Source organism: Trachypithecus francoisi, unplaced genomic scaffold, assembly GCF_009764315.1.
Source record: "Trachypithecus francoisi isolate TF-2019V2 unplaced genomic scaffold, Tfra_2.0 Lachesis_group16, whole genome shotgun sequence".
In the NCBI taxonomy this organism is placed as follows: domain Eukaryota; kingdom Metazoa; phylum Chordata; class Mammalia; order Primates; family Cercopithecidae; genus Trachypithecus; species Trachypithecus francoisi.
Genome location: NW_022681461.1, coordinates 71,688,693 through 71,705,111, shown reverse-complemented (window position 1 = coordinate 71,705,111; position 16,419 = coordinate 71,688,693). Strand labels below are relative to the sequence as shown.

General features: G+C 51.7%; 1 protein-coding gene across 7 annotated transcripts in view; it reads left to right on the top strand.

Moving 5' to 3' along the window:
* Positions 1-16,419, top strand: part of COL27A1 (collagen type XXVII alpha 1 chain) — a 157,941-nt gene that overhangs the window by 82,844 nt on the left and 58,678 nt on the right. For 5 of the 7 annotated variants that reach the window (XR_004443599.1, XR_004443600.1, XM_033237700.1 and 2 more), the window contains 8 exons: positions 1,507-1,560; positions 1,728-1,781; positions 3,435-3,479; positions 4,741-4,794; positions 7,413-7,457; positions 12,147-12,200; positions 14,288-14,341; positions 14,580-14,633. Coding sequence is in view for 5 of the 7 variants with exons in the window: in XM_033237700.1 (XP_033093591.1) it covers positions 1,507-1,560; positions 1,728-1,781; positions 3,435-3,479; positions 4,741-4,794; positions 7,413-7,457; positions 12,147-12,200; positions 14,288-14,341; positions 14,580-14,633 (414 nt within the window). In the remaining 2 variants the exon portion in view is untranslated. The remainder of the gene's footprint in view (positions 1-1,506; positions 1,561-1,727; positions 1,782-3,434; positions 3,480-4,740; positions 4,795-7,412; positions 7,458-12,146; positions 12,201-14,287; positions 14,342-14,579; positions 14,634-16,419) is intronic. The other 2 variants (XM_033237698.1, XM_033237699.1) reach the window with 2 other exon arrangements.

Genomic DNA, 16,419 nt, shown 5'->3' with positions numbered 1-16,419 from the left:
GAAAAAGGCTTTTCTGAGAGTCCGGCTTTCCCAGCATTCTGGCCCATGAGGGTGGAAGGCATGCTCCCTCACATTTATTAGGCACCTCCTGGTGCCAGGAGGCTGTGTAGTGTCCTCGAGATGAGAACTTTCTGAATCACCACAGAGGCATATGAGGGAGATATTACTACAACCAGTTTACAGTTGAAGAAACTGAGTCACAGAGCAGGAGAGTGGCTTCCTCAGCGTCGCTCCGCTATGTAAGAGCAAATAAGGTCTGCTTTGGCCCTCTCCTGGGTCCCTGGACAATTTAGCCATTAGCCTCTCCCATCTTTGTGTTCTGTTTTGATTGGCCGACTCCGTAGCCGGGAGATAGCTCTGCTCAGCTGAAGGCGGAAGCTGATAAGTGCAGAAGCTGATAAGCGTGTCAGCACCCTGCCTGCTTCTTTCCCAGAGACCATGGGAGGGAGCTCCAGCTCTCCAGCACCTGGGTGAATCATCTCTCACTCATCAATGGGTCAGATGCGAGTGAGCATCAGGATTTGCTCAGCATCCCGACTACCAAGTTCTCACTTAGAAACGGGCCCACCCCAGGCAGAGTTCTTTTTCCAGGGTACAGGACCCAAAATCATTTTGCATACAGTTTTTACTGAGCACTTGCAACTTTACTGGTTCCATTTAAACTGAAGAACAGCCCTGTAAGGGAGGTGTTACAGGCACCATTTTACAGATAAGGAAGCTGAGGCCCAGAGAGGCTAAGGAACTTGCTCAGGGTTGCACAGGAGGAGGGCAGGGCTCTGGGAACCGCGTAACAGGTCTCCAAATTGTGCAAAGACCACTGTGGGGAGAGGGGGTCCCTGTGCTCTGTGGGACCCTAAGGAGGAGCACGAGGATATTGCAGGGAAGGGAGGTGATTCCGCTCCGTGCGGGAAGAACCTTCTATTGTACAGTCATCCCAGGGGAATGGCCCTCATCGGGAAGCAGGGAGCCCCCATGGGTGGAGTGGGGCAGAGTCTAACACATGTGGCCAGGATGTAGGAAGGACTTCAGCTTACAATGACTGGAGCTGACGTTAATTAAATCAGCGCTTTTCAATGCTTTCAAAGTCACAGCAAACCCAGAAAATCATCCTCTCTGCAGGATTACTGCAGTCAAAAGACAAGACTTCTCAAGGCAAGGCATGGCTGGCTCTGGGGAGCAATGTCCCCAGACACCCATAATTCTGACCCAGTAGCAGCACCGGATTTGAGAAATAATGACCTTCAGTGTGACCTTCCGTGTCACAACCTTAATGCTTTCCTGCACCATCCGATGTATTGTCTCAGCAACTCTCTGAGGTGTCAGGGCTGGAACCACGCACCCTGTTTTAGAACTGAGGACTGTAGGATCAAGGTGGTTAACTGACCTGCCTGGGGTCCCATCCCAGCAGGAGGAGATGGAAACCCAGTCAGTCCCCCTGCAAGACGCATACCTGTAGCGCTCCCTTCATAGCCTCCGTGGGTGACCCTGCTCTCTGCTTCCCCTCAGGGATTCCCAGGAGACATCGGCCCCCCTGGCGACAACGGCCCAGAAGGCATGAAGGTAAGTACCTGCCCAGGGCAGCTCCAGTTGGAGGAGCAGACAGCTCTGCAGAAACCACAGGCCTCAAGGGCTGGCTGTCTGGCTTGGAAGCAGGGGGTGCCTTGCCAGCCTGTGATGGAGATGGAGGTGCCGCCTCTGATTCTCCCTTTTTGTTCCCTTCTCCCCAGGGTAAGCCTGGAGCCCGAGGCCTGCCGGGACCCCGTGGGCAGCTGGGGCCCGAGGTGAGACTGTCTGGCCCCGCTCCACTGCCCATCCTGGCCTGATTGCAGCCCCCAGCCTGCCCTGTCCTGGGTACTGAAGACCTTAGCTGGGGCTGGAACCCCTTCAGCCAGGACACCACCCAGGGCTTCCCCAGACTCACCCACCAGCTCATCCTATACAGCTCTGCCCCATGCCCCTTCCAGGGACCTTCTCTGCCCTGCTGTCACCTGGCAGGGTGGCTTCCCCACACCCTCCCTCCGCTACACCCTCATCACCCTGGAGTTTTCTTTCCCAGAACTACTGCCAATGCCATGCTCACAGTAGCAGTTTATTAGGACATTAATGGGGGAGTAGGAATTATCAGCCCCATTTTACAGATGAAGCCACTGAGGCCCAGAGAGGAAAAGAGACTCAGTCGGGTCTTATGGTTAGTAGCAGGCAGGGCCACAATGGGAACCCGGGTCTGCTTGAACCCAAAACCCGTGACATACGTCCTATGCTGTCAACTCTGTGCTTCCTGGGAGTGGCCTGGGGGCACCTCCAGAATATTACATTGACTTGCACAGTTAGTTAGTGGCAGAGCATCGATCTGCTTATTTATGTGCACTTGATGAAGTGGGTTGGGAAGGGTCTCTATGGGGCTGTTGGAGCACCAGGTGGGCACTAAATGGGTGGGCCCTTGATTTTGCCCTGTGCACGAGGCCATCCTTAGCCTTCCTGTGCCCCACTTACCTTAGCTCAGGCGCCAGGCCCCCATGACACACAGCCCTGGGCTGAGGGTGCGGGAAGCCCAGATTTACCGCGACCGCAGGCGGGCATCCAGCTGACATGGATCCCTTCTTGGGCTGGCTCTGGGTCTGGCGGGGTCCCAGCGCTGGCTCTGGGAGCCACCACGTGGAGCTGCTTTCCTGGAAGCTGGGGGAAAGGAGCTGGGGAGTGGCTCTGGAGGGAGCCCCTTGGTCAGGCCTGGCATACCAGAAGGAGCCAATTCGGAGGCTCCCCGAGCCTGTGGGGGTTGGGGGGGACCAGGAGAGTCTCATGGGCCAGAAGCGGGAAAGTAGGGGAGAGGAGGGAACGGCACCAGCCACGTGCTTCTGTATACACTCACGTTACCACTCAAGATGTATGCCTGCTACTTGTTCACATCTTCATTCATTCATTCATTCATTCACCAAACACCCCCTAGACACTGCACCATCCCAAGTGATGTTTGGGGGTGGCTGCAAGAAAGAATAAGGCATCATTGCTGAGCTCCAGGAACTCAGCTGAAGCCACTTACTATACTTGAGGATGATCTTCTCCACTCTGGGAAACTGAAACACAGCGAGGCTGAGGTCTGCCAGTGAGCAAGTGGCAAAACTCAGAGCGTACATCTTTGAACTGCAGTTTGAGGCTCTGTTCCTCACAGCACACAATGGGGTTTAACTCTGATGTCCAGGACTTCCATGGAGTTGCCATTCACTGGAAGTCACTGTGTAGCCTGGCCTTTAGGCCATGGCCAGTGGAGCCTCTGCACTGAATGGGGCCAGGCAGGTGGGCCAGGCATGCTGTTTCTCTTTGTCCAGGAGGGCTCTCCTCCGTCCATCCCTTTCCCTCCATACAGGACAAGATCTCTGCAAGTCCAACTGGATTAACTTTCTCCTTTTTTCCTCTCTCGTGTCTCCCAATTCTAGGGAGATGAGGGACCCATGGGGCCACCAGGGGCCCCTGGCTTGGAGGTGAGTATCACTGGCCTGGGGTAGGTGGCATTCATGGGAGCTGAGCCAGCTGTGCACAGGCAGGGCAACGTGGTCAGTGCTCCAGAAGGAAGTCATCAGTGAGGGCCTTGTACCAGCCAGAGAGAGAACTAGGACAGACCCAAAGGAGAGAGCCAGGAAACTGACTGTCACTGCCCACCCCCTATATGCCAGGTGCTTCATGTCAGTATTTATTCTCCTTGATTCTCCCATGACACAGGATTGCTTTCCCTAGTTTCATTAGAGAAGAGGCAAACGAGAGTGAAGCCTTTAGCTCAACATCTCACAGCCAGGCAGTGGGGACGCCCTGCCTGGGCCCTTAGCCTGAGCCCTCTGCACTCTTCCAAGCTGCCTTTCTGAAGTCACTTGTCCCACACCCCCTTTGATCCCAGCCATTGCATAAACCAGCAGTTCATAAAGTTTCTGGTATCCAGAGATTTTTACACTCTTAAAAATGATGGAGGGCCCAAAGACCTTTGTTTGTGTGGGTTACGTCTACTGAGATTAGTAATTAAAACCAAGAGACTTTAAATGTATTTATTCATTCATTGAAGATTAATCATAAGCTCATTTCCTGTTAATAAAAATAATATGTTTAGGAGAATTCACTCTATTTTCCATAGCAAAATAATTGAGTGGAAAGAGTGGCGTTGTGTTACCATTTTTGCAGATCTCTTTAATGTCTGGCTTAATAGAAGTCAGCTGGCTTTTCAGCTCTGCTTCTGCATTCAACCCACTGACAATATCGTACACTATGCAGCCTCGGGATGATGCCACTTACTTTCACGAGAGTGACAGTGACAAAGGCGAATGACATCTTAGTGTTATTAGGAAAATCATTTTGACCTCATGAACCTTCTGAAAGGGTCTCAGGGACCCCTGGAGTCCTCAGGCCACACTTTGAGGACCACTTGCATAAACCGTTCCCTTCCCTGTGCCCCCTATCATCTGCCAAGTTCCTTCCTTTCCCTCACTCCCTGAAGCCAGGTGTCATCATCCTCATTTACAACAGGAAGACCAGCCCAGGGATGGGGGAGGCTTCCCGGAGTTCATGCAGCTGGAAACCCTGCCTGCATTCCAGGACAGCTGGCCACCTGGTGGACTCAGGGTTCTATGCCCCTGGCCACCAGGGTATGTGGCTCTCTACAGCCATGGATACCCTATGCCAGGTCCTTGGGGCTCCTGGACCCCAGCAATGTTGCCCCTGCCCAGCTTCTCCCACTTACCTCTCTCTCTGTTGCAGGGTCAGCCTGGCAGGAAGGGCTTTCCTGGGAGGCCCGGCCTGGATGGCGTGAAGGTAAGGGGACCTGGAGATCCTTTGGGACAAAAGGAAAGAGGGGGTCCTACATATTCAGGCCCCAATTCAAACCCCAAATCCCATGGCCAGTTGTGAAAAGGGAGAAAAATTGGTCCCCATTTAGAACAAAGTATTGGTAAAAGATGAAAAAAATGAACATAACCTAAGTGCCCAACTGTGGGGGATTGTTCAAGTAGTGGGATATAGTGCAGTCACCCTAGATGGTGTTTCGGGCTATTTTACAAGATGGGAAGATGTCTGAATGTGGGGTGGGGGTGGTGGAGGAAACAGGTTATAAAAGGAAATGCTCAAGTGTGAGTCTGTTGCAGCAGGGGCTGGGTTGCACCGTTTCTTTTTCTTTCTTTTCTCTTTTTTTTTTTTTTTTTTTGAGACGGAGTCTCGCTCTGTCGCCCAGGCTGGAGTGCAGTGGCCGGATCTCAGCTCACTGCAAGCTCCGCCTCCCAGGTTTACGCCATTCTCCTGCCTCAGCCTCCCGAGTAGCTGGGACTACAGGCACCCGCCACCTTGCCCGGCTAGTTTTTTTTTTTTTGTATTTTTTAGTAGAGACAGGGTTTCACCGGGTTAGCCAGGATGGTCTCGATCTCCTGACCTTGTGATCCACCCATCTCGGCCTCCCAAAGTGCTGGGATTACAGGCTTGAGCCACCGCACATGGCCCTCTTTTTTTTTTTTTTTTTTTTTTTTTGAGACGGAGTTGCTCTGTTGCAGGCTGAAGTGCAGTGGTGCGATCTCGGCTCACTGCAACCTCCACCTCCCAGGTTCAACCGATCCTCCTGCCTCAGCTTCCTGAGTAGCTGGGACTACGGGTGTGTGCCACCACACCCAGCTAATTTTTTGTGTTTTTAGTAGAGACGGAGTTTCACCATGCTGGCCGGGTGCGGTGGCTCACACCTGTAATCCCAGCACTTTGGGAGGCTGAGGCAGGCAGTTCATGAGGTCAAGAGATCGAGACCATCCTGGCCAACATGGCACCTTGTTTACGCACAGAGCAGAGGCTAGAAAGTGGACAGGGATTATCTCTGGGTGGTGGGACAATAGGAGATTTTCATTTTCTTCTGTGGACCTCTGTATTTTCCCTATTCTGCATAGTAAATAGATAGTACATATATTAATAGGGTTTTTAAAAAATATTATCAAAAAAGACCTGGCCCAAGGTGGGAGAGTAATGATCCTCAGCCCATGGGCAGCCTCACTTAATAGTTTTCCAAGGACTCTCCTTGAGTTGGAGTTTCCCAGCCATTCTGGGCAAAAGATTGTCGGGTCCAGATTACAGATGGGCAAACCCACAGGAGGTTAGGACAGAGCCGGGGGAGACCAGGTCATCCATAGCTCCTTCCCTTCTGGGGAAATGGCCCACGCATCTGTCCTGGTCCCTCTAGTTTTCATGAGGTCCGGGGAGGAGCTGAAGGGGGAGGAGGCTCCACCCAGGCTTGCAGTAAGCCACATCCATGTATGCGCCAAACTCCTGGCTAGCCCGAGCTCATGTCCTGCCGTCTGAGGTTTCGGCCTCTCTCCCTCAGATACCAGTTGGGTTTCTGTGGTGGGAGTGGTGACATCGCTTGTGTGGATTTATCCCACAGGTCTGCTGTGGGGAGACCGGGGCAGCTGTGGCCGCCTGAGGAGCAGGAGCCACCTCAGCATGGGACAAAACAGACAGACAAGGCCGAGATAGGCCACCCAATGTGAAAGTGGGACAGAGCCTTGAAGACAAATGAGTCTGATTTCCCTTCTTTATAGCTGGGGAGGCTGAGCCCAGAGCAGAGATGGGACTCACCCTAGCCACCTGTGAGCTGGTGGCAGAGCTCTGGTGTGCTGAGGTCTAGGATCCTGGTGCCCTGACGTCCCATTTCCCTGCTCTTCCTGCGATAGGACAGCCTGATGCAGTGGGAATAGGCATTTCTTTTTTTTTGACAGTCTCTCTCTTGTCACATAGGCTGGAGTACAGTGGTGCAATCTTGGCTCACTGCAACCTCCACCTCCTGGGTTCAAGCAATTCTCCTGCCTCAGCCTCCCAAGTAGCTGGGATTACAGGCATACAGCACCATACCCAGCTAATTTTTGTATTTTTAGTAGAGACGAGGTTTCTCCATGTTGGCCAGGCTGTTCTCAAACTCCTGACCTCAGGTGATCTGCCCACTTCGGGCTCCCAAAGTGCTAGGATTACAGGCATGAGCCACCGCACCTGGCTCGGAATGTGCATTTCAACCGGGCAGACCAAGGTTTCGGTTGTAGCCCTACTTCTGGCTCACTGTGTGACCTCAGGCAGGTCACTTCACCTCTCTGGGCCTCATTTTCCACCTCCACAAAATGCAGTGGGCTTCTGAAGGACCTAGATGAGACATACACATCTGGGTGCTGAGTAAGCCAAGGCCCCCTCAGAGGGAGTGGGTGACTTGAGTCATGTCTGCTTGAGGTTCTGTCCAAGTACCCCTTTGACTCTGCCCCATTTGTTGGGGGTCTCCAAGGCCACACACTGGAGATAAGGTCCCTGGTTCATCCCCACCAATGGCAACTAAGGCCAACAGGCCTGGGACTTCCCCAGGAGATCTAGACTTTCATCTCCCATCCTAATCCATCCTCCTTTTTGTCTCTTTGCAGGGGGAACCAGGGGATCCTGGTCGGCCGGGGCCGGTGGGAGAGCAGGTTAGTTAGCAACGGTCTCTGAATGAGTGGCTCCATTTTTTGGGGCCCTTACTCTGTGCCAAGCCCTTTGCCCAGCATCTTCCAGGCACCACCTCGTGTAATTCTCAGAACAACTCCCGAGGTAGGTTCAGTCCTCTACTCCTTTGATGGATGTGGACGGTGACCCTCAGAGCGGGGAAGTCTCGAAATGAGAAATGCATAGATCAGGGTCATGACAGCTTTTTCTCACAGCCTGACTCTACACACAGGTTTTTGGTGCATTTGCCCAAAGAGGTTATGTGACTGCTCCCCCAGGACATTAAAACTGGAGGAGCCCTTGGCAGTTGTTGCTCGTGTTCCCATCAGCTTATAGATCAGGAAGCCAAAGGCCAGAGAAGTGTTACCACTTGCCAAAGTCCCTTGGTCTAGGCATCCCTAAATTGTATAGAAGATGAAATCCAAACCAGTGGCTCTGGCTGGTTGGTCAAGGTCTGAAGAAGAGAAGAGGTTGCAACTAGTCATTAAAATGGAGGTTTGAGGATCACGACCTTCAATTAAAGTCCAGAGAAACAGCTCTGAGTGATGGGCGGACGGACAGCTTCAGTCCTTCCTGCCCAGCCCTGGGGCCTCCTGAAAGCTTAAATCAGGACTCAGAGGTGGAGAGGTGTTCATCTCCTCCACTCCTTTAAGTATGGAGCTCATTCCTGGAAGGGGCTTCCTCAAGCTGGAAGGACTGATGCTCGGTATGGCCATAGAGGAATTTGGCCGCACTACGAAACCCTGTCAGTGGCGTGAGAGTCACACACGATGGGCTTCCTCACTAGGCCTGCAACATCTGTTGGGGGAAGAAAGGAATTAAAGCAGGGGGAGGCCTGGATTTTTGAAATCTTTCCAGTGACATTCGAGCGCATTCTGTGGGAAGCCCAGGAGTTTGGAAAGGCTGCTGTGGCCTGGATATATTTCCTGATTGGAAAAAAAAAAAAAAAAGGGCAATTTGATCAGCAAATTCAATTTCATAGTTATGCTAATGGTAGGGCCCTCGGGAAATAGATATGCAGGGTCTTGGAAGTCAGAACACAAACATCCTTGGAAATCACTGTATCTAAGAGTCCTAACCATTTTTTGTGCCTTGGATTTCTCTGCCAGGCTGGAAAAGCCCAAGGATCCCCTTCTCAGAATAGAGTTTGTAAATGCATAAAATTAGAAACAAAGGAAACTGATTATATAGAAATGCAATTATGAAAATATGTTAACATTTAATATATTCATATATATGCTTATTTGGCAATGCATTAAATAATGAGTTCTAGCAGCAAGTGTAACAGCGGCCTCAATTTTAAAGTAATGCCAAGCCTTAGTGATGTATTTTGAGATCTCTGCAGCAATGATGGTAATGTGACATGTCACTTTCTGGGACAGTCCCAGGTCCTTGTAATACTACTGTGGTTTGTTGCCTACACTCATATCTGAGGCACATGTAAATTTCAATTAGAGGTTCATGAAAATAAGAGGTTTAATTTTTTTCCATTCAAGTTGATATACCCTCTGAATTCTATTCATAGAGCCTGACAGAGACTTCAGGTTTAGAACCCCCAGATTCGAGTCCATGTTGGCAATCTGGGATTTATGGAGGAGAAGCAGGTTTGACCAAGATCACCAAGTGGGATAGTGGCAGAACCAGGCCCAGGAGGGGTGGGAACCTCGCCTGGAGCAGCCCAGGCTCATTTGGTCAGCAGAGCGCCCAGCTTGCTGCCCAGGCAGCTTGGACAGTAGCAGGAAGGAGGCAGAGCTGGAACCCTGTGGCTGCTATAAGGCACATGGAGGTACCATGCCAGCCATTCCCTTGGCTCCCACCCCATGTGGTCACAGTGAAAGGGCAGGCATTTTCTGTTCACTGCAGAATCAGAGGATCCCTGGGAAAGTACTGAAGCTCACACCACGGGACCTCCTTGTAATCATAGTATTGGGTTGGTGCAAAAGTAATTGCAGTTTTTACCATTATAATGGCAAAAACTGGGATTACTCTTGCAACGACCCAAAAACAGTGACATTCATTAGTCACCTGTTAGGTACCAGACTCTGTGCCAAATGCTATCTATGCAATCGTCTATGGCAGTCAGTATTACTATCCTCATTTTGTACATGAGGAAACTGAGGCTCTGGGAAGTTAAGTAACTTGTCCAAGATCTCACAGGCAGTAACATCACTGTCAGAGGCAAGATTGACACTGAAGTCTGCTGGGTTCCCAATGCCTGCCTCGAGGGCTGAAAACTCTCTGACCTCCTGAGCCCTGGCATGTCTCTAACAGAGCACAGACTGCTTGCCAGGCCCTGGTTCAGGTGCTGGGGACAGGGCATGGGTCTTGCCTTCAAGACGCCCCGTCCAGGGGCAGCCACACATGTAAACACATCACACTGAGCTGTCTAGTGCAGCTCAGCGTCCATAGCCCTTTCATTCTCAGTTGCATCCCCAAGGCCTAGCATATGAGAGGAGGAAGAAAACCTCCCATAGCAGACAATGGCCCTTTATCTGTAGGCAATGTGAGGACCAGGCTAGCCTCCTCCCCAAAACTGGGGACTCGGATCCCGCCTGTGCAGTGCCCGCTGTGGGCTACAATGCTGCCTCCTCCTGTGCCCGCCTTGCCAACCTGAGAGGAGCCAGCCATGCCCACAGCTTGCAGAGCTGCTTCTCCGTCGACCTGCCTGGACTTCAGGGCCTGGCCTCTCTGGACCAGCCTCAAGAACAGGCCTGCCAGGATATTCTGGGACAGTACCCCAAGGGGGGTCTCGGGGTGCGGGTTGGGGGATGGGGCACTTGCTGTATGGCTCTTATTCATTAGGATCCTGTTTGGCTTCTTGTTTGAGGTTTATGACCTGCTTGCCTTCCAGGACCCAACATCTCATAAATTTAAAGTAGCTATGAAATTTCTGTTTCTCTGGGCCAGTTGGGCAGGGGCCTTTTAACAGAGCAGTTTTTATTCCCTTCATTCGGCATCCTCTAAATGTCTGACTGCTCCCTTGTGGGAAGCTCAGGCCTCTGTCTTACCCCGTGCCCTTGTAAAATAAATTAAGAGGGGATGGGAAAGAGCGAACATGTATGAAGTACCTCTACGCATCGTGCACCATCTCCCGTATTCAGAACAGCGCCAGGAGGTAGGGAGGTACCTTTATTGTCTCCCATTCTGCAGATGAGGCTCTGAGAGACTGATTTGCCCAGAACCCACACACCTGAAGACTGAGTGACAGTGACATAGATAAAATGCCAGGTGCAGGGCTTGGCACACAGGAAGTGCTCAATACGTTCAAGCTGTTGTTATAATATTGCTATCACTTGGAAAATGCTCTAATTAATTTTTAAAAATTAAGTTATTGCAAAAACCAAATATTTGATTATTTTCTGTGACATGTTAGCTGTGACCTCATACCTAGTACCTCATCCCTCTTACCTCATACTTCAGAAAGGTCTCTGAGCCCAGGGAACTAGAGGCAGGCCCAGGACCTACCATGTATAGTGCCAGGGTGGTGCTGGGATGTACAGGAGATCCGGGCCCTGTTCACAGCCACATGCTTTGGAGGCCTTGGGCTGGAGGGGAAGGTGCATGGTCTTTGGAGCCACACAACCAGAGCTGCCATCCCAGGCTGCAGCAGCAAGACATGTGTGGCCCTTGCTGAAGTGACCACTTTAAAACTGTCTTTAGATACGAAAGTGTGGATCTCAGAGATAACCCTCTCACTGTAGTTGACTGACAGCTGGACCGGCTTTATTGCCTGAGTACGCAACCTCTGGCCTATTCCTGGCCCAAGGTCTCATTCTACTCTGGCCAGGGTTTGGGGGACAGGGAGCGGATTTTATGGAAGAAATCCACTCATCCCTCCATCTTTCCTAATTCACTCTTGGCTGCAAATCTGGGTTCTTCCGAAGCCACTTCTGCACTCCTGAACCACACAAGGCCCTCCCCACTCAGTTGCATTTTCCTTAGCAGGGAAGAAAGTACGGCCTGAATAAGAAATTGGTGGGCCTTCCTAGGTGACCCCTCTAGGCTGTCCACCCTCGCTGCATGTGTGCGTGTTTGCCTGCTCAGGGAGATGGCAAGGGCTGGGGCCACCTAGAAAGACCCCCTGGAACCCAGAGGCAAGTTGTCACCCAGCGGAGTTGAGCAGAGCAGCGGGAGCCACAGCGTGTGTCTGTGTGTGCACCCTTTCAGAAAAAGGCAAGGAGGCCTTTCAGAAGACAGTAAAGAGGCCTCCGCCTCCCTGATTCCAATCAGTTCTCTTGGCGGAGGCTGTTACGGTATTTCTATCCCAGCCAGAGGGTTTGTTTCACTCTTTGAAACAGCCCCAGAGCCCCGAAAGATGGGCACAGATGGCCTCTTCCCAGCTCAGCTTAAGGGCCACCCCCCGCCCCAACCCCAGCTCTCCAAACATGGCAGCCTCCCAGCCTGCTTCTGGCGCGGGAAGAATGTGTGGCGCTCCCAGGGATGCTGGCAGCGGCCCCACGGCTTGGCTTCAAAATCAGAACCATCTGGTGGAGTGAGGGAAGTCAGAATGGTGCCCAGAGAGAGGCAGCGCTCTCCCCGGCACAGCCGCATGCTGGCTGGGTAACCAGGCACGGGCCGGAGACAGCTGGGAGATGAGCTTCAAGGGAAGGAGCAGGCAGGCTGGGTCCCTGGATTCACGTTGTTTCTCTTGCTTTCGTTCATGTGTCTCATAGGGATTTATGGGATTCATTGGTCTGGTCGGGGAGCCAGGAATCGTGGGAGAAAAGGTAAGTGGTATTGAGGGGATAAGATAAACAATTAGAGCTTGTGTTTTGAAATTTTAAAAAGGTGAAGAGGCCCTTCGACCTGGGGATTTCAGACTACCCTCCCCTAGCCTCTCTCCTGACCTGGCATTCTGAGCCTGCCAAGAGCCATTGTTCCCTTTCTTGGCATCCCTTGGGGTTCCATCCCTGCCCTCCTGTCATCAGCCTCAAGCACAGTTAGACTTTTGTGTGACAACCAGCAGATGCGTGTGACCTGAGCTCCTCACGGCTGCCCACTGGCCCTGCACAGGGGTGGACGAGAGCAGGGAGGAAAGGATTCATCTTTACAAAGAGGAAGGATGAAGTTGCCTTGCTAAGCCTCTGTTTTAGATGAGATAAGAGAGGCTCAAATAGGGGAGGTGACTTACTCAAGGTCACCCAGATAATAAGTGGCAGTGGTCAGATTTGAACCATTGCCAAAGGTTAGTTACGCTTTGCTCACTAAGACACTCTGCCTCCTGTTGGCTCCCAGCTCCCACCAAGGGCCTTGGAGGCACTTGCCTTCCTTAGCAAGTTGCCTTGCTAAGCCTCTGTTTTAGATGAGATAAGAGAGGCTCAAATAGGGGAGGTGACTTACTCAAGGTCACCCAGATAATAAGTGGCAGTGGTCAGATTTGAACCATTGCCAAAGGTTAGTTACGCTTTGCTCACTAAGACACTCTGCCTCCTGTTGGCTCCCAGCTCCCACCAAGGGCCTTGGAGGCACTTGCCTTCCTTTGTATGGGTTGATCCGATCCCCAGAGCCGGCCCTCTGGGAGAACCAATATTATTCCCATTGAATAGATGGAGGAACTGAGGTCCAGAGGGAGGAAGTATCCCCCCAAGTCTGGCCCCGCCTAACTCTCCAGGCTCCTCTTGTGCCTCACTGTATCACTCTATGTGGCCCAGACCCTCAGGCCTCTGCCTTTCTCCCCCTCCTCCTCCCTCACTTCCCCCTCCTCCTCCTTCCCCTTCTGCTCCTCCTCCTTTTAAATTCAACTTTTTGTCTTGAAATTTTAAATTAACTTTTTATTTTGAAATAATGACAGATTCACAAGAAGTTGCAAAAAATAGTACCCTTCACCCTGTTTTTTCCAGTGGTAGCATCTTACATAATGATAGCGCAACATCAAAGCCAACTCTGGCCTTCTGCTGTTGCTCAAATGTCCCATGTCCCTTCTCACCTACAAACCATTGCCTGTGCCATTCCCTTGGCCAAATACACTCTTCCCATCCCCATCTGCCTCCACCCTTTTTGCTCAGATGCTCTTCATTATCCTTCAGCTCTTGGGCCCAGAGGGACTTCCCGAGGGAAGCTTTCCCTGACCAGCTCTGCCCCCAGTGGGTCACGTCCCCCAGTGATAACACCTTAGCACCATGACCCCCACCCTCACTGCACTGTGTCTCCTACAACCCTCTGAGTGTCTTGCTCCATGGGAGCAGGCCTGCTCACCACTGTATATTCAGAGTCTTGCAGATAGTGTCGGACACATAGTAGGTGCTCAATAAATATTTACTGGCTGGGCAGATACAAGAAACAGGGCCTTATAAAAACAGAGCCAAGATTCGAACCCATAGCACCTACCTTCTGCCAACTCCGCCCAGTGTGTCTGGATTGCTCGAGAGGGAATGAGTTATGTCTCTGATTCTCTAGCATCTCATCTAGGTTTGGAAAGGGGGTGAGGAGAGTGAAAGACACACCTTCTCTTGCTGTTTCTGCCTCAGCAAGCCTAGCCCAGGGGATGCCAGGCCTAATAAGGACCAACATGATGTGGGCCAGGATCAAAGGGGAAAATGGAATTAGCGCTTCCTTAATCAGGACCATCCTTGGAGGGAAATTCACTGTGTGGCCCGCTACAGGGGATGCTGAGGCCTTCCGGGGCTTGCCAGCGGTCTTGGCTTCCCAGATCCCCACCTGGGTGATGTGGCCATAAACTAGGCAGGGGCCCTCTAGAGACCTTGAGCAAACCCCTACCTCTCTTTGAGCCTCTGGATGGCCCTCTGCACCTGCCTCCCACAGAGCCACCCCACAGCCATAGCCGTGACCTGCTGCATTGCTGTCTCCATCACAGGGTGATCGTGGCATGATGGGACCCCCAGGCGTGCCTGGACCCAAGGGGTCGATGGTAAGGAGTAAGTCTGCATCCTCTTGCCCTCTCCTGTTGCAGCCTTGAGTGATAGCTCTGCTGTCCTCCACCAACCACTTACCCAAGACGTTCAGAATGACCAGCTCCCTCTTTGTCCGGGGGGCCTAGCTGCTGTCCTCCTGGCTTTATACTGGGGCTGAGTTGACCAAGATGGGACTGAAGGAGGAAGGGGCACCTTCCATAGCTGATTCCTCCTTTTTCTTCTCTCTCTTGGCAGGGTCATCCTGGAATGCCAGGTGGTATGGGGACCCCTGGAGAACCTGGACCCCAGGTAAGCAAAGCCCTCATGATCCCTAAGCTCAAACCACTGTCAGATAAGGGTTAGGTGGCTGGGTGTGGTGGCTAACACCTGTCATCTCAGTACTTCGCAAGGCCAATCACTTGAGGCCAGGAGTTCAAGATCGAAACCTTGTCTCTACTAAAAATACAAAAATTCGCTGGGCGTGGTGACACGTGCCTGTAACCCCAGCTACTCAGTAGGCTGAGGCACAAGAATCGCTTGAACCCAGGGGGCAGAGGTTGTAGTGAGCCAAGATCATGCCTCTGCACTCTGCCTGTGTGATAGAGCTAGACCCTGTCTCAAAAAAGGAAAGAGAGAGAGAGAGAAGAGAGAGAGAGAGAGAGAAAGAAAGAAAGAAAGAAAGAAAGAAAGAGGAAGGAGGGGAGAAAGAAAGAGAGAGAGGGAGGGGAGGAAGAAAGAAAAAAGGAAGGAAGAAAAGAAAGAAGAAAGAAAGAAAGAGAAAGGGAAAGGGAAGAGAAAAGAAAAGGAAGGAGAGAGGGAGGGCAGGAGGGGAGGAAGAAAGGAAAGAAAGGAAGAGAAAAGGAAGGAAGGAAAGAAGGAAGAAAAGAAAGAAGGGAAGAGAAAAGAAGAGAAAGGGAGGGAGGCTGGGAGGGGAGGAAGAAAGGAAAGAAAGGAAAGAAAAGAAAAGGAAAAGAAGAAAGAAAGGAGGAAAGAAGGAAAGAAAGAAAGGGAAAGAAAGAGGAAGGAAGGAAGGAAAGAGAAGAGAGAGAAGAGAAGAGAAAGAAGACAAGAGAAGAGGGAAAAAGAATAAGGATTAGGAGTTCAAGCCTCAGAATCAGACAGACCTGGGTAGAATCCCAGCTACACCACTCTCTGACTGTAATCCTGGGGCAGATCATTTAACTTCTCTGAGCCTGAATTTTGCTCATTTGAAAAACAGAAAAAATAATCATGGTCATGATAGTGTGATCGTGTGGGCTAAATGGAAGCATGGGGCTAGTGGTGTTTGTTCCTTGGGAGCATTTTGGTTATTAGCAGCATTATTGCTTTTGTCCATTCACTCATTCACTCTGTAGTTGCTGAGCGATAAGTGCTTGTGAGGAGTTTCAGGAGCTGGGTGAAGGGGCTCAATCTCCACTCACTGCAACCTCCACCTCCCGGTTTCAAGAGATTCTCGTGCCTCAGCCTCCCTAGTAGCTGGGATCACAAGCCTGTGCCACCACACCCAGCTAATTTTTGTATTTTTAGTAGAGATGGGGTTTCGGCAGTTCCAGGAGCTGGGGATGTGGCAGCAAGAAAGGCAGAAAATGGGCCCTTCCTTTGGAGCGTGTAGTCTGGTATGGGGGGCAGGGTAGATAGAACCCAATAAGTGATGTCTGTTATGGAAGAAGCAGGCACGACGATGGGAAATGCTGGACAAACAGAGCGGAGGGTCCTCAGGGGCCTGGGCTTCTCATGATAACTGAGGAAGCAGGGATATTCCTGAGGCTCTCAAGGCAGAGTGGTGGGAGAGGCTGGGAGAGCTGGAGGAAGGGTGCGGCCAGGAGCACTCAAGTTCAGGAGCCCCTTTTCCTCCCCAGGGGTGATGTGCAGAGGGTGGGGGTGGAGTTGCTCTCATTTGGTAGGACTTGCTTCAGATCCCTTGGTTTCTGCCAATGGAGGATGGAAACTGGGAAATGGCATTTGCTTCAGCCAAAGCCAGGGCTCAGGGCTGGGAACCCAGTCCGAGGCGGGCTTCGGGAAGGTGGGGAGGGTGTGGAGGTAGAGGGACCAGCCCAGGCAGAGATCCGGAGGTGGGACTGAGGGGCAGTGAGCT